The 21,950-nt window shown below is 43.2% G+C and overlaps 1 protein-coding gene across 10 annotated transcripts in view; it reads left to right on the top strand.

Annotated features, from left to right (window-relative positions):
• The window catches only part of USF3 (upstream transcription factor family member 3), a 35,946-nt gene extending 16,456 nt beyond the window's left edge, over window positions 1-19,490 (top strand). For 9 of the 10 annotated variants that reach the window (XM_064644528.1, XM_064644529.1, XM_064644530.1 and 6 more), the window contains 4 exons: window positions 666-694; window positions 2,981-3,063; window positions 4,465-4,561; window positions 5,713-19,490. In XM_064644528.1, the coding sequence (XP_064500598.1) occupies window positions 666-694; window positions 2,981-3,063; window positions 4,465-4,561; window positions 5,713-12,176 (6,673 nt within the window). In that variant the 3' untranslated portion in view covers window positions 12,177-19,490. Of the gene's footprint in view, window positions 1-665; window positions 695-2,918; window positions 3,064-4,464; window positions 4,562-5,712 lie in introns of all 10 variants that reach the window. The other variant, XM_064644537.1, reaches the window with a different exon arrangement.
• Window positions 19,491-21,950: the final 2,460 nt, after the last annotated feature.

Here is a 21,950-nt window from a genome sequence, read left to right as displayed (position 1 = left end):
CATTACACAGTGATTGTGACCTTCAGGTCGACATCTGAAACCAAAGACAACCCTCACATGCCCAAATTATACCTAGACAGAATTTTGAGACAGTAAAGAACAGCTGCTGAGGAACAGTATTTCTGGTTTCTCTGACAAAGGAAGCATTTTTGATACCAGAAGGTATGATGTTTGAAGATAATAGGGCTAGAAACATGAATTTGCATGGTAACATTTTCTTTCTGTTTTCTGTAGTGTAAAAACATTGATCCAGTGAATGTAGAAGCAACATTTCAAACAAATACTTAACTACCTTGTTCCTCAGAAACAGAACTAAGTTTTTTAATATTTGGCTTTATTGAACTCTGCCTAGTATAGCAGTTGTTGCTGAACAGAAACATAAAAACCCAGCTTTGCCTATAAATATGTACTAATAATCAAATGGAATATTATGCTGTGCCTTGTTGTACTGAAATTGATTTAAGTCTGAACACGAACGAATTTTTGTTAGAAATTATTTAATATCAGTGTCTAAGAACATCATTTTGACTTCTGCTATTTTCTTGTTCACAGAGCAGACTATAATATTTAGTATTTTTGGCTGTAATGGAGATAGTAAATATTTGTTTATATGCAGATTTTTTCCCTTCTGTTTCACATCATTGTTTTCCCTTTATATTTCACAGAAAGAAAAACCGGGAGACACATAATGCAGGTAGAAACATTATACTTTGTTATTTGGTCTGGGAATAAGCACAGATGTTTTGAACTAGTAAAACGTGTTTTCCATGGAGAAGGTTCCTCCACAGGACGAGCTACACTTAAAAAAACACCCTGTCAAACACCTTTCAGGGTCCTTGGGTAGAATATAGAAGGGCTTCTTGGTTGTTTCTAGTTGGCTGTCTTCCATAGTAAAATGTTAAAGGTAGGACCATGCCTCTGGCATTCCAATGCTAGTAAATTAAGAAGTAAACAATTTCAGTTGTGTTCAATTCTAAAGGACAATAAATGCATTGGCACTGACAGCCAACTAATATCCACCTCTCTCAAAACAGAGACGTATCTGTCCTGAGAGTTTTGCAGGTTCCCTGGATTAGAAGTATTCCTGTAGCCTGTCACTAAGGCGCCCACCTGGATGCTGACATCCCAGAAAATTTGTGCAAATGGGGGCTGTCTCTGTTGCAGGAGTCACATCCCTCAGGCAGCAACTGGTCAGTGTTTAGCTACAACGGCATCTTTTACGAGTATGAACAGAAAGATGGACTGGGGAGGACTCTGACAGATTTGGGCCTGGTTTATCCTAAGAAACTGATCACAGTTCTTTCACTAAACAGCATTATTGTGTGTTCTTCACAAACTCAACTGGAAAAAACACTGAGTAGTTTCCATGTAAAGGCTGTGGAATATAGTGCTTGTCAGGCTGTGCTCAGGGTGTGGCCCATTTCTTAAGAATTAAGAAGTATCAGGAAATAGTCTTATCAAGTTTACTGCTGGCTTCATTCTAATTCTCAGTTCCTGATTTACTTGCCTATAGCTTTCCAAAATCTTTATTTACTGGGCTGAACTCTGCAAGATGTGGGGACCAGTTCCCTCCAGCCATATAGCTTGCTTAGTCATTAATATCTGGACAAGCTGAGTAGAGTATGGCAAATATCAAAACAGAAGAGTAGCACTTCACAACCACTGTGATGTCTGTATGTTTTAGTAAGACGTATAATAACTAGGTCCCAGGTATCATATGTTCAAATGTTTATACAGCTGCTGTAATTTATACAGTAGATTTCTTGCATGAGAGGCTTTGTCTTGCTGTGTTTAGTGTATTTAGGCCTGTCTCTGTCAACACCATCAGTCTGTCCTGAAATACAAAAAAAATAATTTAATTGTTTGAGAAATGTAAACTGAAGTGACAGACTACTGGAATAAAACTGTTTAAATTAAGTTAATATGTCCTTTGTAAAGGATCAAAATGAAATACAGTCACCTGCAGGTCACTGTGTGACAGTGACAGGTTTCTGTGCTCCACCAAGAGTAGCCCAACTGCACGAACCACAAGGTTTGTTCAGCACAATGAACATTGGTTTGAATCTTGACAAAGCCATAACAGAACCTTTTTTCTGGCTTTCTTGAGATGAGGCATCTAATAGTTTTAGTTCATGTAGAACATGAAAACATTTCAGTCCAAAAAAAAAAAATCTACTTGACAGTGAACTATATTTGGAAGAGGCTGACTATGGTGGATAGAAAACAAAGATTAATACTACCTGAAAAAAACATACCCAAAGGTATCTACACTCCCAGACTTATAGTGTAGACACTTTATGGCACTGTTCAGGCCTTGTGAAGAGGTAAATGACTATAAACGAAGCATTTTCTGGCCTTCTCCAAACTAGGTAGAATAAGTGGTAGTCCATATACCTAGAGCTTCAGCTATGATTAATGTTGGCTTCTCCATCAATATAAATTTAAAATTAAGACTGAAGACTAATAAAATCCAAGTTATTTCTCCTTTTATGCTAAACTCGACTTCAGTATTTAAGAGATATGGGTTTTCTTCCCAAACCTGAAACTAATTCTTTCCATAATCTCGGTTCACGTGCTTTCTGCATGCCTAAATTTAATCAATCTGACTTGTGAAAAAAGTGGCAGGAAACTCAGTTAGAAAGCAGTACCAAAACCCGAATTTTGAGTTGCAGTAACTCTTCTTTTCCATGAAGGGGTCCAGAATGTTCCCACCTTTTAAAGATATTGCTGCTTATGTTATAGTTCTCAATTCCACTGAGCATTAATTAACTGAGGCTTACTTTAGTGGAATTTTTTCCTCTCAAGTTACTACAGGTTTCAATGTGCAATGAAAAAATGTATTTATGAGCCCTTAACATTGTACTTGTGTACAATGTGCAATGAAAAAATGTATTTATGAGCCCTTAACATTGTACTAGTTGTGCTGCTGTTGTGCTGACTTGCCCAACCAGATGACACAGTACATATTATGTTTGGTTAGTGGAGAGACATCGAAAGAAGAAGATTAATGCTGGGATAAACAGAATTGGAGAACTCATTCCCTGCTCTCCAGCACTTAAGCAGGTGAGTGTCCACCCAGAGGTGCATACAGGCTTTCCTGTAAAATGCTCAAGTGTTTCTTTGTCTGTAGAATTATAATACATATTGTGCCATTTGTCTTATGAAGAAGGTAAAACTGTCTGAATTAATATTCTCAAAAAACTCACTAGCTATATAAAAAAACCTATTTGTAATAGAATTCCTTTTTGCAAGTGCACGGTCGTGTTAGTGTAACTACACAGATTTTCAGTGTTTTATCTGGCAGTGTTGTATATGACTGCTGAAGGAACAAAACAGTATGAGATGGATGTGTGACTGGATGTGTTTCTCCTCAACTCATAAATGCAGTATTTCCTCTGTAGAAGGGGTGACAGGCTGGGCAGAAGTGGGTTAGATCAGGTCAGTGGGTTGCTGGTTACACTGTGCAACTCCTGTTTGTGAAGCCAGTTTCTACTGATGCTGTTGAATGTAGTCTGTGTGATGACTGAGTGGTGAAAGCTATGGATTAAGCAAGACCTCTTTTCAGGTCATTCTCCAATCCCTGCTCAGCCCTTTGCAGGTGATCACTTTAATGTCATAAGATGTCAATAGAATTCCATGCATGCTTATTTTTGTCATCTTTGATATAATGGGATGAAAGCAATTCAGAAACTGAAATAATAGTAGTAATTTAAGACACTGTCCTTTTGAAAGATGAAGCAAGAAAAATGTTTTGAGGTTGATGCACAGAAGCATCTTTTTCAAAGACAAAGCTATCTCCAGCAGAGACTGTTCCTACTGAACAGTAGAAGAAATTAAGGAGTGAACAAAGGCCTTGCAGGCAGAATAAGCATAGTTTCATAAAAAGATGATGGTGGAGGGGTTATTTTCTCTTCCCATATTTTCCAGTATATTACTTTCAAAATTATGCATATATCTCCCTGGGTAGTTGTTCCATGTTTGTTTCTTTCCTAATAAAATATTTACAAGACAGTATCCTGGAAATTTCATGTGATATATGCATTTATTAGTGAACACAAATTTTAGGCTGATCTGCAAGAAGTGATTGCTGGCTGTTCAGGTTCTGTGGCCATAGTGTCTACCTTTGGGCAGAAAATGTCAGCTCCAGCACTGAAAATGTTATTCTGTAAAAACTCACGGCATTTTAGGGTCACTGTCACTCATGAAACCTGTAGTTCATCTTAAAAAAAAAAAAAAAAAAGAAAAAAAAACACCAACAAAACAAGACAAAAAAAAACCCAAACCAAAACAAAAACAAACAAAAAAAGCCCCAAAACAAAACAAACCCTACCCAGCCATAAAGAGTCATTCAAGGTAGCACATTTTTAAAATAAAGACCTCTTGGAGCAAATGCTGTCTTATCATTATTGGATCTACCAATTCTAGACCTTTCTCCTAATTTTATATGTATGTTTTCTTTTAAAGAGCAAGAACATGATCCTGGATCAGGCCTTTAAGTACATAACAGAAATGAAAAGACAGAATGATGAGCTGCTATTAAATGGAGGAAACAATGAACAGGGTAAGTACAGATGCTGCTGGAGTGTCTAGAACTTCTGTCACTCACTTCCACTGTGTCTCTGTACTGACTAACAAAGCCTGGATCAACAAACGGGAATCCCAAGACATTTTGCACATACAGGAAAAATAACAGCTGCTCAGAATATCTTGAAACAAAAAGCCAACAGAATGCCCAAGTGATTATTTTTGCATGTAGCTGTGAGATAATGAAACAATTGCATTCTGAAGTAGTTACAGAGTTTATAGGTGATGTGACATCATCTAGTAACTCCTGTCCCAGTTTATGCTACTGTAGTGACCAGAATGATTTCTGACAAACTTTGTTAGAGTTTTTTCATCCAAAACATGGACTTTCCTCTGTTCATAGACCTTTTTTGTTTTCTTTCAAAAGCTGTAGAAGTTGTAGTGACCCATTTCCTAAAAATACAATGCATCATATAAAATCTTCTTGAACAGATACATAAAAGTACAGTGATGAAGGTATGACAGAAATAATCTCAAAGCTAATGTTGTGGTTTGTGATTTTTTATTTTCTACCCATAGAATGGAATTCTAAATAGTTTATTTTTATCTTTTTAATATAATTAGGTTTGGAAAACCTAGGTGGTTTTCCTAGTTAGGTGAGCCTTTTCCCAAGTGTGTTGCCAGTTTTTATGGATTTACACAAGTGCCTTGTATTAAATTTTGCTTATAATTTTTAGATGTAACAGAACTTAATTCTCCTGGAAAGCCATGAGATTACCAATTAAATAAAAACAGTGTTCGTCTTTGCAAAAGAGTAGGGAAAAGAAAAATATTAACGTGCTTGTCTTTCCTTCAGCAATTAAATAATTTTGTTTAGTGTTCAGTTTCATCTGAGTTAGTCCTGAAGTTTTTTCTAAGTAAGTAATGTGACATACCCTGCTATTGGTAATGGAATAATCTGTGAAGTTCATTCACTTTCCCACTTAGTAGAGAGGCTTATCAGGATAAGAGTCTTCACTTAAATTATGTTAACCATCTGAAGAGAGCATACATTATTAACAACTTATTCAATTTATTTCAACGATTTATTTCATTACTACACAGTATTTACTCTCTAAGTCATGTGGTAACATTATTTCATTATTTGTTCTGCTGCTGATGTAATGGAGTGCTCTCACTGTTTTATAGCTGAAGAGATAAAAAAACTCCGGAAACAGCTGGATGAACTGCAAAAAGAAAACGGGAGATACATCGAACTACTGAAAGCAAATGATATTTGCCTGTATGATGACCCTACAATCCACTGGAAAGGAAATCTCAAAAATGCAAAGGTCTCAGTTGTTATTCCCAGTGATCAGGTTCAAAAGAACATCATTGTCTATTCTAATGGGAGTCAACCCAATGGAAATAACCAAGGAGCACCTGTCCAGGGAATAACGTTTAATGTTGGTCATAATTTACAAAAGCAAACAGCCAATGTTGTGCCAGTTCAGAGAACTTGCAACATAGTGACTCCTGTGACGATTGCTGGTATTTATCCCACAGAAAATAAGCCATGGTCTCAGCCTACAGTTTCTCCATTGGCATCTGCTCAGACAGCTCCAGCAGGGCACATTCTTGAGCTTTCCACTCCGGAGAATGAGCAAGGTGTGCTCACCACTGCTGCTGCGAGCTCACAGAGTGCATCTCAGTCTGGGACAGAACAGGAATTACAGTGTTCTTCAAGTAATGCACCACAGAATGATCAAAATCTCCCCAAAAGTAAAAATAATGAGGAGGTCACTAAACCAACAAAGAAAACGCTCCTGCAGGGAATCAGCCTTCCTTCCAGTGCCTCTGTGGAAGCCTCCCAAGTTCAACAGGTGAATGCAACTTGCTCAAATACAAACAATTCCAGTGACCTCCAGGAAAGCTGTGTCATTTCAGCCACAGACACAGCTTGTGTGCCACCTGTGAGACTGTCTACTGCAGATAGCTTTTCCTCTGTAAATGTCCTCAAAAGCACAGACGTAGTGAGCAGTGCTGGAGTGCCTGCGACTTCTGCAGCAGAAGGAGTTAATAAGGCTGTGACAGCAATAAGCACTCTGGCTGCCAGTCCCTTAGAGAACTGCTGGTCTTTTTCAGGCTCTTCAGGTGTTGGCACTTCAGACTTGAAAAACATGAGTAGCCTTACACGGATGCCTTCAACTGGAAACACGCAGACCACGTGGACCACTTTGCAGCTGGCGGGAAATACTGTCCAGCCACTAAGCCAAACACCATCTGGTATAATGACTGCACTACTAAACGAGCCAGTTAATGGTGCTGGTACTGTGTCTTCTGCTCAGAGCAGGCCTTTGACTACCAGTATCAGTTTGAATGCTTCTCTGCCTGGGGATGGCCAGGCAGCTGAACAGATTGTAGTTACCTTGCCCTCATGCCCACCCTTACCTATGCAGCCTTTAATCAGCCAGCCACAGGTTAAAACTCAGGCTGCAGGAAATATCCTTCCATTGAATTCAGCTATGCAGGTGATTCAGATGGCTCAGCCAGTCGCGTCAGCTGTTACAGGAGCACCAGCTAACCAGAATGTCATCATCCTCCAGCCTCCAAACCCCACTCCGTGCCCTCCGATTGTGAGAGCAGAAGTTCCCAGCCAAAATGTTAGTCAGCAAATTGTAATTATACAGGCTGCTAATCAGAATCCTCTTCCCCTCCTCTCTGCTCAGCCTTCTGCTTCTGTAAGAGTTCCTGTAAACGGGCCGACTGCAGTTGCGAACTCTAGCAGCTCCATGCAAAATGCTTCTCTTCCACAGACTTTTGGAGGGAAACACCTTGTCCATATATTACCAAGACCATCTTCTTTGCCGTCTTCTAGCTCTACGCAAACATTTTCAGTTACAATGTCCAGTCAACAGCATCCTCAGACTATCTCATTAAATGGGCAGCTTTTTGCATTGCAGCCTGTGATGTCCTCATCTGGAGCTTCAAATCAAGCCCCTATGCAAATTATTCAACCCACCACCAGCGAAGACCCAAATACCAATGTTGCCCTCAATACATTTGGTGCTTTAGCCAACCTCAATCAAAGCATATCGCAGATGGCTGGGCAGAGCTGCTTACACTTGTCTCTCAGCCACCCCACCAATCCCGTAACCATCAATAACCAGATTGCCACAGTTAATTGTGTGTCATTACCAACTTCTGTGGCATCTTCAGTGCCTGCAGAGGTTTCAGTACTAACCAGTGCATCTAATTCAATAAATGCTTCCCCCAAAAAGCCATCTGCTGGCTTGCCATCCAGTGCAAAATCAAAAAGGACAAACAAAAAGCCGAGTACGAAGAAACAGCAAGCAGTCAATAATAAAGTGTCTTGCCCAGCAGTTCCTTGCAAAGATGCAGGGAAGGTGGACTGTGTTCCTGTGGAAACAGTGGCAAAGCATTCAAATGGTGAAGGGCTGCTTGAAAACACTCCAGCAGTATCTCAAGCTGTAACTACGTCACAGGCAAGCGGTGTGGCAGCATCGAGTGGTGTCAGCATTTCTGACTCTCATTCCAAAGAGACTGCGAGCTCTGAACAGGCAGTGAAAATGCCCTCTGTTCCCGAGCTGAGCTCGGCAGAGGCACCTGCTTCTTCACCACTGGAGTCCGTGGTGCCAGAGCAGCTGCCACTTGTCCCATCGGCTCCCAAAGATGCTGCTCCTCGCCAGCAGGCACCTGGACCTCAGAACCACCCACCAACTGTCTCTGCCTTGTCGGAGTCTCCCAAAGCTTGTGAACCCCCCAGCACCTTAACATCCTCTTGTAGTGAAGCACAGGTGACACATTCTCAGGTTGCTGGGACGTCAGCAGCACAGAGCAGCACAGCAAGTTCCAAGGCAGGAATGATTTCGGAATCTTGCAACATTGAGCAGGATTCTTCAGTGGTAATGCAAGATGCAGACCTGTTAGAAGGACAGGGTCTAACCAAAATGCTGTCTGATCTCACAAAAGAAAGAACAGCTGTGGAAAAAACCTCTTCATTTACTGTTCAGGGCGAGCATTCTAATTTTCCTATGGAAAACTCCAAATCAGCAGAATCAAATGTTGATTTGCCCGAGAAGCAGGAACTCTTGCTAATGAACTCTGAAGGTGACGCTCTCTCCCAGCATCACTCGTGCATCTCTGATCCGGAAGTAGTCAGTGCTTCCCTTATTGCTAGCAGGCAGGCAGACTCCCCGATGTCAACCAGCTCTGGCAGCAGTCGAGGCTTCTCAGTTGCATCTATGTTGCCAGACACCACCAGAGAAGATGTCACAAGCAGCACGTCAACCAGTACCTGTAACAGCTGCACATTTTCAGAACAGACTGACATTGTAGCTCTTGCAGCCAGAGCTATTTTTGACCAGGAAAACCTTGAGAAAGGTGGAGGAGGAATACAGGTTAACACGAGGGATGCTGTCTCTAAGTCAGCTGAGGTTGCACCGCTGGAGAGAGAGCAACAGCCTTTTAAACCTCAGTCAGTGAAAGAAAACAATGCAGGGGCGTTGGAAGCGGCACCGAACAAATTTGGTGCTCACGATACAGCACCAGCAAATGTTGATAGGCAGGTTGAAAAGCCAAGCTGCTCCGTAGGAGGTGTGGAAACATCGAACCCTTCTTTGCAGATTTCCACCTCCCAGACACCAAGCATAACCAGTCTAAGCGTCAATAATCTAATACACCAGAGTCGCATTGTCCATCCCCTGGTGAGTTGCTCAAGTTTATCCCAGCCTTCAGAGCCTGCAAGCGTCCCTGCAACTGTGAGCCTCTCCCTTCCATCTAGCACATATATCAATCAGTCTCCGGGACCCGCTATGATGAGTGAATATGCTCAGGAACAACTGAATGCCATTAGGGCAAGCACCATGCAGGCTCCCCAGCTGCAGGAGTCACACTTAAAGCATCAAAGTCATGAAGGTCGCAAAGACTCAGCCAAGCGGGCCGTTCAAGATGACCTTCTGCTTTCTACAGCAAAGAGGCAAAAGCAGTGCCAGACAGCACCCATAAGGCTTGAGGGGATGGCATTGATGAACCGGACACCAGAGAGTATTGCTGATCAAACACAGATGCTGGTCAGTCAGATTCCTCCTAATTCTTCCAATTCGGTGGTGTCAGTAAGCAATCAAGGACACGCTGATGGTCTCAATAGGTTATTTCCATCCAATAGCAATTTTGTAACACCAGCTTTGAGGCAAACTGAGGTTCAGTGTGGTTCTCAGCCGTCAATTTCAGAGCAGCCAGGCCAGTCAGGGCAGCACTTGCAGCCAATTCAACACGTTCCTTCTCAAGGCATCTCTCACCTCCACAGTAATCACCCATATTTAAAGCAACAGCAGGCTGGTCAGTTAAGAGAGAGGCACCACTTGTATCAGCTGCAGCACCACGTCACTCACGGGGAAAACTCAGTCCACTCTCAACCCCACAGTGTCCACCAACAGCGAACAATACAGCAGGAGGTGCAGATGCAAAAGAAAAGGAATCTCATCCAGGGAACACAAGCCACACAGCTTTCCCTACAGCAGAAACACCATGGAAGTGATCAAACACGGCAAAAGGGTGGTCAGCCTCATCCTCACCACCAACAAATGCAGCAGCAGATGCAGCAGCACTTCGGAGCTTCCCAGCCTGAAAAGAACTGTGAAAATCCTGCAACAAACAGAAACCACCATAACCACCCCCAGAGCCATATAAATCAGGATATTATGCATCAGCAGCAACAAGATGTTAGCAGCAGGCAGCAAGGTTCTGCTTCTGAACATGTTTCAGGGCACAATCAGATGCAAAGACTTATGACCTCAAGGGGCTTAGAGCAGCAAATGGTGTCCCAGGCAAGCATCGTAACCAGACCATCAGATATGGCATGCACCCCTCACAGGCAGGAAAGAAACAGAGTTTCCAGCTACTCTGCTGAGGCCCTCATTGGGAAAACGCCCTCTAATTCAGAGCAGAGAATAGGAATATCTCTTCAAGGCCCTAGGGTTTCTGACCAGCTTGAAATGAGAAGTTATCTTGATGTTTCTAGAAATAAGGGGTTGGCAATTCATAATATGCAGGGCCGCTTATCTGTTGACCACACAGTTGGCTCAGATGTGCAGCGTCTTTCTGATTGCCAAACATTTAAGCCCACTGGACCCAATCAACAACCAACGGGCAATTTTGATGTTCAGGCTTCAAGAAACAGTGAAATTGGCAATTCTGTGTCATCCCTCAGGGGCATGCAGTCGCAAGCGTTCCGAATCGGTCAGAATACTGGGCCTTCCATAGAGAGACAGAAGAGACTGCCCTACCAGCCAGTACAGGGTATTCCAACGGGGAATACACTGCCATCAAGGGAAAACGAAAACACGTGCCACCAAAGTTTCATGCAGAGTTTGCTCGCCCCTCACCTTGGAGATCAAGTTAGTGGAAGCCAAAGATCAATCCCAGAACATCAAAGGAACACACAGTGTGGCGCCTCCTCCACAATAGAGTACAACTGTCCCCCAGCGCGAGAGAGCGTCCACATCCGAAGAGACGGTGATGGCCAGAGTAGGGAGAGCTGTGACATGTCTATCGGGGCAATTAACACAAGGAACAGTTCTTTGACTATTCCTTTTTCGAGTTCTTCTTCCTCGGGAGATATTCAGGGTCGCAATACAAGCCCAAACATCTCTGTGCAGAAGTCCAATCCCATGAGGATGACAGACAGTCATGGAACTAAGAGCCACATGAATACGCCCGTTTCTAGCAACATGCATGGAGTCGTGAGGCCAACTCACCCTCACCCTGCAGTTTCTCACGGAAATGGTGAGCAAGGGCAGCCTTCTGTTCGTCAGCCAAATTCTTCAGTTACTCAGCGGTCAAGACATCCTCTGCAAGACAATGGAGGTTCTAAAATACGTCAACCTGAAAGGAATCGATCTGGAAATCAAAGACATGGAAATGTTTTTGACCCTAGTCTTCCCCATCTTCCCCTGTCCACCAGTGGCAGTATGATCCTTGGGCGCCAGCAGTCCGCAATAGAAAAAAGAGGAAGCATTGTCCGATTTATGTCTGATGGCCCTCAAGTGTCTAACGATAACGCAGCCCCTGACCAACATACTCTCTCTCAGAATTTTGGATTCCCTTTTATTCCAGAGGGTGGCATGAATCCACCAATAAATGCCAACGCCTCTTTCATCCCACCAGTCACTCAGCCTAGTGCCACTCGAACACCAGCTCTAATCCCAGTTGATCCTCAGAATACACTGCCATCCTTCTATCCACCTTACTCTCCTGCCCACCCTACCCTCTCCAATGACATTTCTATCCCTTACTTTCCCAATCAAATGTTTCCTAACCCAAGCACAGAGAAGCCAAGTAGTGGAAGTTTAAACAATCGATTTGGATCCATTTTGTCTCCTCCCAGGCCTGTTGGTTTTGCTCAGCCAAGTTTTCCTTTGCTTCCAGATATGCCGCCAATGCACATGACCAACACGTCGCACTTATCCAATTTTAACTTAACGTCTTTGTTTCCAGAAATAGCCACAGCTCTTCCTCCAGATGGTTCAGCAATGTCGCCTTTGCTTTCCATTGCAAACACATCTGCTTCAGATTCTTCCAAGCAGTCCTCAAACCGACCTGCACACAACATAAGCCATATTTTAGGTCATGACTGCAGCTCAGCTGTATGAAAACCAATAGACTGACTTCTAGTCTGATGCGTTGTTTATATATTTAAGAAGAAGAGAGTGGAGACCATTCATAGCATCACTGTTTATTTGCCTAAATGTATGTATATGGGTACTTTCTGTATTTATATACATGTTGTATTTCCACCCACCTTACTAACTCTAAAGCACCAGTGCCTAAAGCAATGCTTACTTACTAGTAAACAGTAAGGATGCAACATCAAGAGCTGTGCAAATATTGGTTGTTGATTTTCCAACAATCAAGTTGGATGTCCGATTGTTCCAAGGTAAGGGCCGCCCTCAGTAATACATGGATGTAAAGAAAGGAGTGAGAGCATCCCTATGGGAGAGAGGAAACAAGTGCTACAGGTGTCAGTTTGTTTCTGATACATTTACCTGAAACTGCAGAGGAACTTGAAATGGCTTGGGTTTCTCTGTTGTAAAATATCTTTAGGAGCCTCAACACAAGTCAAGTCTGTGTTAACCCAGTGTTAATTGAAAAAGGCATTTGTTGTGCAGCTTTTGTCTGTTTTAAGCTTGCCATATGCACTTGATTTAAAGCTGACTTTACCTGGTTAAAATTACTATGTGTTCACATGGTCAGCAGTTAAAAATACTGTTTTAGAAAATTCAGATCTCTTTAACCCATAACTTTCCATTTCTAAGAAGAATTTGCTTGGATCTGTTTTAGCAGCGGCTTCAGTTACTGCTGAACTCAGTCAACGTTTTAACGTAGCTTACGACTCTTTCTGGTGCAGTCAGCAGAGACAGCAGCTGTGTTTGTTGCTGTTTCATTGTTCATTGCTGCAGGTTACCTCAGGGTGCATTCTGTACCTTGGTTAGCACCTTCTTAATGTCCTTTTCTTTTTTTCCCCCTCTCCTTTTCTTTGGCCCATGCTCCAACACCAGCTTTCTGGTTTCTGTGAGTGACTGCCCAACAGCCCTTTGTTGTACCAGGCAGCACATGGGAGGAGGACTGAGCTTATGGCATCCCACAAAATGAGTGGGGATCCTTGGGGGCAGTGTTCACTTGATATTGCTGACCGGATCGAGCCCGAGTTATTGTCAGTACTCTGCACTTGAATGCACCTTTTATCTAAACCTGTGTGATTGTGGCTGAAGGAGGAACATGGATGTGTCGAGAGTGAAACATACCAGGAAGACATTGGGATTTGTGCACCACAAGGAAGGACAATGTGTTTGTTCATGTGTGAGATATGGAGTGAATGTGTGTGCACTGGCTGAGTCTCCAGTATTTTCACAAATTTCAGTCCCATTTCTTTTAAAGGAAAGGGAAGAGCTAGGTAAATTTTATTTATTTAATGGCTCTGCACTGTGCTTTTTCTTCAAACAAGGCAGAAATATTTGTCTTTTATTTTTATGTGCTTGGAAATACCATTCTGCGTTTGATTCTTCAAATAACATAGTAACTTCAGGTTTCCTTGTATTCAATCCTCCCCCTACCAGCTGTAGAGTGACAAAACCTGCTCCAGGGCCTCTCCTCTGGGCAGGGTAAGCTTGAAATGCTTGTGTGTTGCCCACCAGCACATTGTCTTGCTGCTCCTGGGACCTGTCACAGGCCCCTGGTGAGGGCATGGGGAGGGCGCAGGCTCCCTGGGATTTTGTTTTATTATGGTTTGGGGGTTTTTTCTTTGAAAGGTGGAAAGGAAGATATTCCTCCATCTCTTAAGAACAGGACGCTCAAAGACAGACCTGAAACATTTTTCCATAGATTGACTTCCCAGATGTTGTTTTTGCTAAGCCCTTTTCCACTGGTCCAGAAAAGTAAGGAGGCTTTGACATGAAAAATAATTGGGCTTTGTCTGTAGTCTGTCCTAACAGTGTCTCTGCTCTTCTAACCTGTGGTCTGATGTTTTCCTGCAAGGTGAAGTAAAATGGTTCTGATTCTGATTGGGAATCACTTTTTAATTCAGATGGAGCTTATCTTAGGACACTAAATCTAAGTGGTGCATCAGTTCTCTGTGTTTCTTAAAAATAATAGATTGCATATTTATTTCAGTTCACGGCTTATCTCTGCCTAAGTGTAGTTACCAATGGAGTGGCAGCCACTGGGCTGTGCAGAGAGCAGGAAGGTTAGGAATGAGTCGGTCCTCAGGCTCAAGCTGACTAAGCCAACTGCAGGTCTGGGTGTTCTGTGGTGAGACCCTTGATCAAATTGATCTCCTTAATGCAGTAGCTCTCAAAGGGGCTGCCTCAGCTGGTGAAATGAGTTCCATAACAGTGAGTGGTTCCATGGTTTCTGGATGACAAATACACGGGGATCAAAGCAGCAGCCACACTGTGCGTTACATGTTTGTCTGGACTCTGAGGAGGGAAGCAAACCCGCCATTCTTGCTCTCTTCAAATGGCATTGTGTGTGCAGTGGTAGGTTTGGCTTTCAAGACAAACTAGTGAAAAATTAAGCCCTGGCTTCTTTATATATAAAGATGCTAATCCTTCTCATTCCAAACATTCACACAGTACCACATTAGTTTTCTCTGCTGGGAAAACTACATTACTTCATATCTGTGAAAACTGGAAGGACCTTATCAACTTATACCTGTTGCAACACCTCAATGTCCACAGATCCATTTGGCTGGATAGGATTCATTCCAGAGTACTGAAGAAGCAATCAGGACATATGGCAGGACCCCACTTGATCATCTACCAAAGGTCTGGGGAGGTCCCTACTGACAGGAAGGTAGCCAACCTTATTCTAATGTGTAGAAAGGGTATGAGGGAAGAACCCAGGGAAGTACAGACTGTGAGTCTAACTGCAGTTCCTGGGAAAATTATGGAGATTATACCGGGTACTGTTGAAACGAGTTTAAAGAATAATGCAGTCATCAGGCACAGTCAGCATGGGTTCACAAAGGGAAAGTCCTATCCAGCCAATTTGATATCCTTTTATGATAAGGTCACCCGCTTAGTGGGTGAACAGAAAGTGGGGCATGGAATGTTTCTGGATTTTAGCAAGGCTTTTGATACCATCCCTCACAGCATCCATCTGGACAAGCTGTCCAGCTGTGGGACGAGCAGGTTCATGGTGTGCTGGGTGAAGAACGGGCTGAAGGGCAGAGCTCAAAGGGCTGTAGTGAATGGCACTAGATCTGGCTGATGAACAGCCACCAGCAGTGTTCCTAAGGGTTCAGTTCCAGGGGTAGTCCTGTCCCATGTATTTATCACTGACCTGGATGTAGGAGTTGAACACACCACTGGCAGGTTTGCTGATGATACCAAACTGAGAGGAGCTGTTGACAGATGCTTTGCAGAGGGATCTGAATAGATTGGACCCTTGGACTGTGACTAATGGGATAAAATTTAATAAGTTCAAGTGCCAGATTCTGCACAAAGTAACACCAGGCACAAGTATAAATAGGGAGAGGAGTGGCTGGAGAGCACCCTGCAGAGCGGGCCCTGGGGGTGCTGGTGGGCAGCAGCTCAGTGTGAGTCAGCAGTGTGTGCCCGGGCAGCCCGGAGGGGAAACCTGGCAAATCCTGGGGAACATCAAACACGGCATCATCAGCCAGTCAGAGGGAGGGGAACATCCCACTGTGCTCAGTGTTGGTGTGGCCTCACATGGAGTGCTGGGTGCAGTTCTGAGCTTCACCATTTCAGAGGGGTGTGAAGGTCCTGGAATGAACCCAGAGGAGCACAAAGCTGGTGGAAGGGCTGGCAGGTGCATCCTGTGAGGAGCAGCTGAAGGCTCTGGGCTTGTCTGCTTTGGAGAGACAGAGACTGAGGCTCAACCTTATCACTCTGTGCAGCTCCCTGAGGAGAACAGAGGGAGGTGCTGATCCCTTCTCCCTGGGATCTATCGACAGGACACATGGGAATGACTCAAAGGGGCAACAACGGAGGTTCAGACTGGACATCAGGAAGGGTGGTCAGACAGTGGAACAGGCTTCCACAGAGGTGGTCGATGTCCCAAGCCATCGCTGTTTTAAGAGGCATTTGGACAATGCCCTTAACAACATGCTTTGACTTCTTGTCAGCCCTGAAGGGATCAGGCAGTTGGACTATTCTATTCTCTTATTCCTTTATGTTGATTTCACTATTAATTTTACTGGTAGTGTGTCAAGGTTAAATGCAATCCTGAGTATTCATGATAGAATATGTCAGCTGTGGTTTTGTTTTGGTTTTTTCATGCTGTACATCATTTCTGAAGCAGTAACTGTGTCAGTAACTTTCACCCTTTTCTGTTTACAAAGACGACTCTTGTTGACAGGACACCTGTAGTGCAGGTAGTTGCAGCATGGGCATTCCAACCATATGAAGACTATTGCCATTTTGCAGGAACTGCACAATTTTGTGGTGTGTGGCTCAAAAGTAACTACTGTGTGACCCTTGGTCTTCACCAGAGGATTGTACCTTGCAGTGTTGACAGGGCATGGCGATTCCTGTGTAGTCACCACACCACTTTGTCATCCTTCTCAGGGCTTTTTCTGAACCCTGCCGAGACCAGGATGGAGAAATATTTCATTCCCCTCCTTGAACATGGCAATTTCTGTTGAAGTTCAACCACATACCTGTGTGAGTCTTTTTACATGCCATAAGTGATGCTAAATGATCCTGTGGCCCTGGTGTGGGATCAGGAAGACTGCTGTGAAGAGAAAGGTAGGCAGACCACTCGCTGAGAGTTTTGTATGAACACATTCGTCCAAATTCTGGTATTTGCGCTGCAGACTGGCTTTTAGATAACTTTATTAAAGAAAGATTGGCTCTGTTGTGCAGTCTTTTGGTCTAATTGCCTGTGCAAGATGGGCTTTGAATGCTGAATCTGACCTGGTCTGCTGGTTTGAGATCAGCCTGTGCATTTCAGCTTCTCACATGTTCATTCTCTTTTGCCTTCAGGAAGAACAGTGGAGGGACTGGATATTTCACATCAAAAGAGAGGGAATTAGATGTTAAGTAATTTCTGTTAGATTTTAATTATTAAATTGCTTTGGGTTTTTTCCTTATCACCATAAATTAATCCCACCTGCCATTCCATATCGACCAGCCTTCTTGCACTTAGTTGTGAAGGTCAGTTTGTGCTACTGACAGGTCAGTGGCTCAGTTCCTTTCGCAGGGCTCTGCTCTCGGGAAGAGGAGCAATTGCAACATCTTTACCATGGAGTGGAAACAATTGCTTCTTTATTTTTCCTTTCTCCTACCCTTGAACCTGTTGTGTTTAGCTATTTTACCTCAATCTGTGCCTGGGAGAGTAGTTTGAAAAAGGAGCTTCTGTAAGTTTTGCAGATTGAATGATTTTGTTTTACTTGTTATAACAATTTGATAAGCAAATACATGTTCTTCAGCAAACATCTATGACAACAGTTATTTACCTTTTTCTCCTAAGAATTACCTGTTCCCTTGGTTTTCAAGATATATTTGTAAAAGACTATACTTGGAAAAGTTGCAATTTGTTAGCCTGAGAATGCCATTGTCTCTTCCATAATGTTTTTGAAGGTTACTTATATTAAGATGGGGTTTGTTTTGGCTTTGAAGGAAGGAAAAATTCTCAGTATTGCTTAATTTAGCAAAATAAGCAGTGGAAGGGAAAGGTTGGGCACTACCTCTCGGTGAGACTGCCACAGCTGACAAGCATTGTGTGGCTGTGGCTTTCAGCTTGGCCTAAATGACTTCAACAAATAGTACTGGGCTGGATTGCATGTATGTCAGTGTAGTCCATGATCAATCCCTTAAGCAGCCTAGGAATAAGAACAGAGACCGGCTAAGTTGAAAGCAGGCAATAAAATAGTATTAATACTGCATTAATATTTATACACCTTTTCATTGAGAGAAAAGACCTCATTTAAGAACAGCTAAGGGAAATGAGAACTGAAGTGATTTGAGCTGGTGGCTGAGCCTTACTGGAATGGGTTTTCCAGCTCCTGCTCCCAGCTCCAGTCACTATACTGCTGCCCAGGTGGAAGAGCACCTCTCTGAAAAAAAATAAATACTGTGCTAGTCCAGAGCCTCCTGAATTTTGCACAGATTTCCTACTGCACTTTAAAGCTGCGCTGGTGCTGCTGTGGTTGGTGACTGTAGTGCTGTTGCAGGAAACAGATTGTGTGGCAGGGCAACAGAAGAGGGCATTGCTGGAGAAAATGGGCCATTTGATTACTTCTGGTCTCCTGTCTGTTGTCTTTTTACGTTATTCTGAGGTACTTGTGCAGCCCTGGTTCAAGGACTCCGTCACAAACTCATGCTGTTTCTGGATGACTGAGTGTAGTCAGCTGTGCTAAGAGCTTTTGCCATTCCCCTAATAAGTTTCATGCTCATCACTTTAATAATGATCCCACTTTAACTGGCAAGACAGAATAGCATCGAGTCTATTTATAACAAATCAGTCAAATTTGGGTTGTTTTCTGATACAGTGCTATAAGGAGCTCCACTCTTTATCATCACCTGGCCTGTTATTGTCCACCACTGGTCCTTTCTCCCGCTGCCATGATCCAGCATGGGTAGCAGTCTCATGGACAAGAGTGCCAGTGCAGAGACAGGTTTGCATGTGAGGGTGTTTTCAACTTCTACTGCCTCTGCAATACCAAGTAAATCTAAAACCTCAGAGCACCAACACTTTATTGCCACTAGTTACACTGAGAGCAAGTTACTCTATGAACTGGTGAAAGATGCAGTGGAGTTTTTTGGTCATGACAATACAAATTCATATTCTCTCTGCGAACAAACTCTGCTTAGTTACACAAAAGCCATTTATTACATACTGATACCAGTTTTTATGAGATAAATTTAAAAAAAAAAGGCATTTCTTTCTGCCACACCAAAATTATCTTTACAAGCAGGTTTCCAAGTTTGCAATATGTGCTGCTGTTCCAGCAATCACAAGTGTGAAACAGTGGAGCTCATGGTGGGTTGGGCCCTGTTCCTGCCTGCTCACTGTGAGAAGGGAAGCAAATACGGATTTTGCCACAGGAGATTAATCAAAGATGCTGTTGCCCTCCACAGTGTAAATTATTTATATTCAGTCCAGAGTTTTCTGCTGTGCTTCTGTTTTATACAGCTGTAAATGACTTGGATACAGTCCCAGTGGAAAGTCCTTACTATTTTGTAATGGAAAAAAGGAACTCTGCAGTAGAAATCTATAATGAATGAACAGGAACATCATCTTCCAATTGTAAATAAGATCTTGCTCTGTTTATTTTGACATCTTTTTACAAATGTGTTACATTCAGGTGTAAATATCCCAAACCATGATCTTGTTCAGAGTTCTGAGATTTCTATTGTTAAATGTAATACTTTGTTTAATAGTTGTAATAATTATTTGTATAGATATGAACATAATAGTATTTTATTAAAAAAAAGAGAAAAACACTCTTTGGATACTGTGTTCTTGTTGATACAGCTTCTTTCCACATGGAAAGTCATACCATTCACTCTTCAAGAGAGGCAAAAATAAAAGTTTTGGGAATTTACAGTTACAGTTTTCCAGTGATGTATATTCTCTGCATAGACCAGATTTATGCACTGCATTATTTGGAGATATAAAACTACACAATTCAGAAGAAACAAACTGATAATGAAGTATCAAAATAGTGCATGGCAGGTGTTGTCCTTGCCGAGGTGACAGTGCTTACTGAGTTGAGATACAACTTTGGCTTTATATAATGCTTCTCATCACAGCCTGCTGCATTGGTTTTGAAGTGCTCTAAGACAGTACTTTTCTCACAGTTTGAAGCTAAAGGATGTGGTTTGTATGAGAGCAGTACAGAGATGTTGCAAGGTAAAGTAAAGGTGTTTTTGGGAGGCTGCAACAGAAGTTGACAGAAATACTATGAAACAATTGTCTTCAGGGGCTCCAGAAAAACTTGCTTGTAAAGATCAAAATTCTCACAGACACGGAAGATGCCTGTACGAAAGGCCTTAGTGGGTTTTTTTAATTAAAGTTTAGTATTAAAACAGAGGACCTTCTATTTTGGTACTTCAGTGACAGCCAATATGTGTAGTTCATTCAGAGCAGAGGGGAGGGGAAACAGGATACAAGGCAGGTGAATACCTCCAAGGATGGGCTGGTGGGTGCCCTCACTGCTGGCTAGCTGCCACAGATGCAGGTGCTTCTGCTTGTGGGAGATGCAGCAGGGCTCCACGAGGCCCCAGCAATGCCCCTGGGGCAAGGAGGTCCTGCTTGGCCACCCTCTGGCATTCCTTGGCCCTGAGAGCTGCCAGGGCATCCTTGGGCCTGACGGGCTCATACAAGCACTTGGTGTGGCCACCTGCACATAAGGAAAACCACAGATAAAAGCACAAGTGAAACTGGCTCAGTGTTTCTTCTCTCATCTTAAGCCAGAGGTGGAGCATAGCCAGGGGCTGCATACCTCAGTCTCAAACAGACCCTGCAAGTGTCCTGGATAAACCCAGTATCCCCCTCTTGCTGTCATTGATAACTGCCCCTCCACTCTCCCTGCCCCAGCATCTACACAGGTGCTGCTGATTTAATAGGCTCAAAATCTACTTGTGGACAAGTTCACCTTTCTCCTAAAACTGTGCCTTCCCCTTTCACAATGCAGAGTACTCCCCCTGCCTTGGCTGTCTTCAGCCAGCCCAGAGGTTTGAGTGGTAATTGTAAGACTGTCAGCTCACCTGACCCCACTAGTTTTCCTAACCTCTGAGTGGGTATTAGTGTTATGGAGAAAGAAGCTATTTCTTTCTCCCTTGTGTTGTACTGGGTAGAACAACAACTTTATCTACATTTCCCAAGAAAACAGGGAATATATGGAATATAAGGGTTTTTAATATAAGTTTTTTTACAATGAGAGCAGTAAAAAACTGGAACAGGTGGCAGATGCCCCGTCCCTGGAAACATTCAAGGGCAGGGTAGATGTAACCTAGCTTTGAGCAACCTGGTCCAGTGGGAGGTGTCCCTGCCCAGGGCAGGAGTGTTGGAACGAAATGACTTTTAAAGGTCCTTTCCAACCCAAACCATTCCATGATTCAGTGATAACGTTCTATCCACCTCCTCTTTGTGGCTTAAGGCAACAGAGCTGTGGGAAAGCGGAGACACCCTTCAGGTGCCTAGGAGCTGTGAAAAGAGAAGAACAAGGCAGAGGCAAGAGATAGGTCACATTGCTACAGGGGAGGTAAAGCAGAAGCTGCTCAGCAGCAACTTTCTGGCCATGCACCACCCAAAATCATCTGACCCATCTGCAGCACTGCACTGGCTTTTACTTGGGAAAATGTTTAGAGCCCTGGGGAAGGTGTTGCAGAAGGTGTAACACAAATGATACAGAGCTGAGTGTTAGCAGCTCTTTTTCTTGCAAAAACAGCAAACAAAGCTCATGATTTGGCAAATAAGCCTGAGTATTGAATAACCAACTGCAGAAAGCTTAGGGCAGGTGTTCCTGGGTTGGTACAGCTTCCATAATGTATAGAGAAGTACTCTGGCAGCCACTTCCAGCCAGACCAGCTCCTGCTTCCTTCAAGCTCCTCACAACCCCTACCATAAGCTGAGGAGGGGATTCACCAGAAAAGTGAACCATTTGTTTCCCTTCAGGAGTTGTGACAGCAGTTTATGCTGAGCATGTGATGGGGGAAGCAGGGACCCCACTACTGGCCTGCAGGCAGCAGAAAGGCCCCCCTACCTCCTAACACAATTCCAAGATGCTGCTCTGCTTTTCTCCCTTTACACCTCTGCAGAGCAGAGAAAGGTGAGAAAACAATGACCTGCAAATCATGGAATGAGGGTCCCCCACCTATCCAGCAAGCTGTTCTTCCTTTCCCAAGGGCAATGGCCTGGACAAGGACAGCAGGACTCAAGCTGCATTCCAGGTCCAAGGG

The sequence above is a fragment of the Pseudopipra pipra genome, chromosome 2, assembly GCF_036250125.1.
Source record: "Pseudopipra pipra isolate bDixPip1 chromosome 2, bDixPip1.hap1, whole genome shotgun sequence".
In the NCBI taxonomy this organism is placed as follows: domain Eukaryota; kingdom Metazoa; phylum Chordata; class Aves; order Passeriformes; family Pipridae; genus Pseudopipra; species Pseudopipra pipra.
Note: the sequence above shows the minus strand (reverse complement) of the source record. Positions and strands in the feature narration are given on the sequence as shown.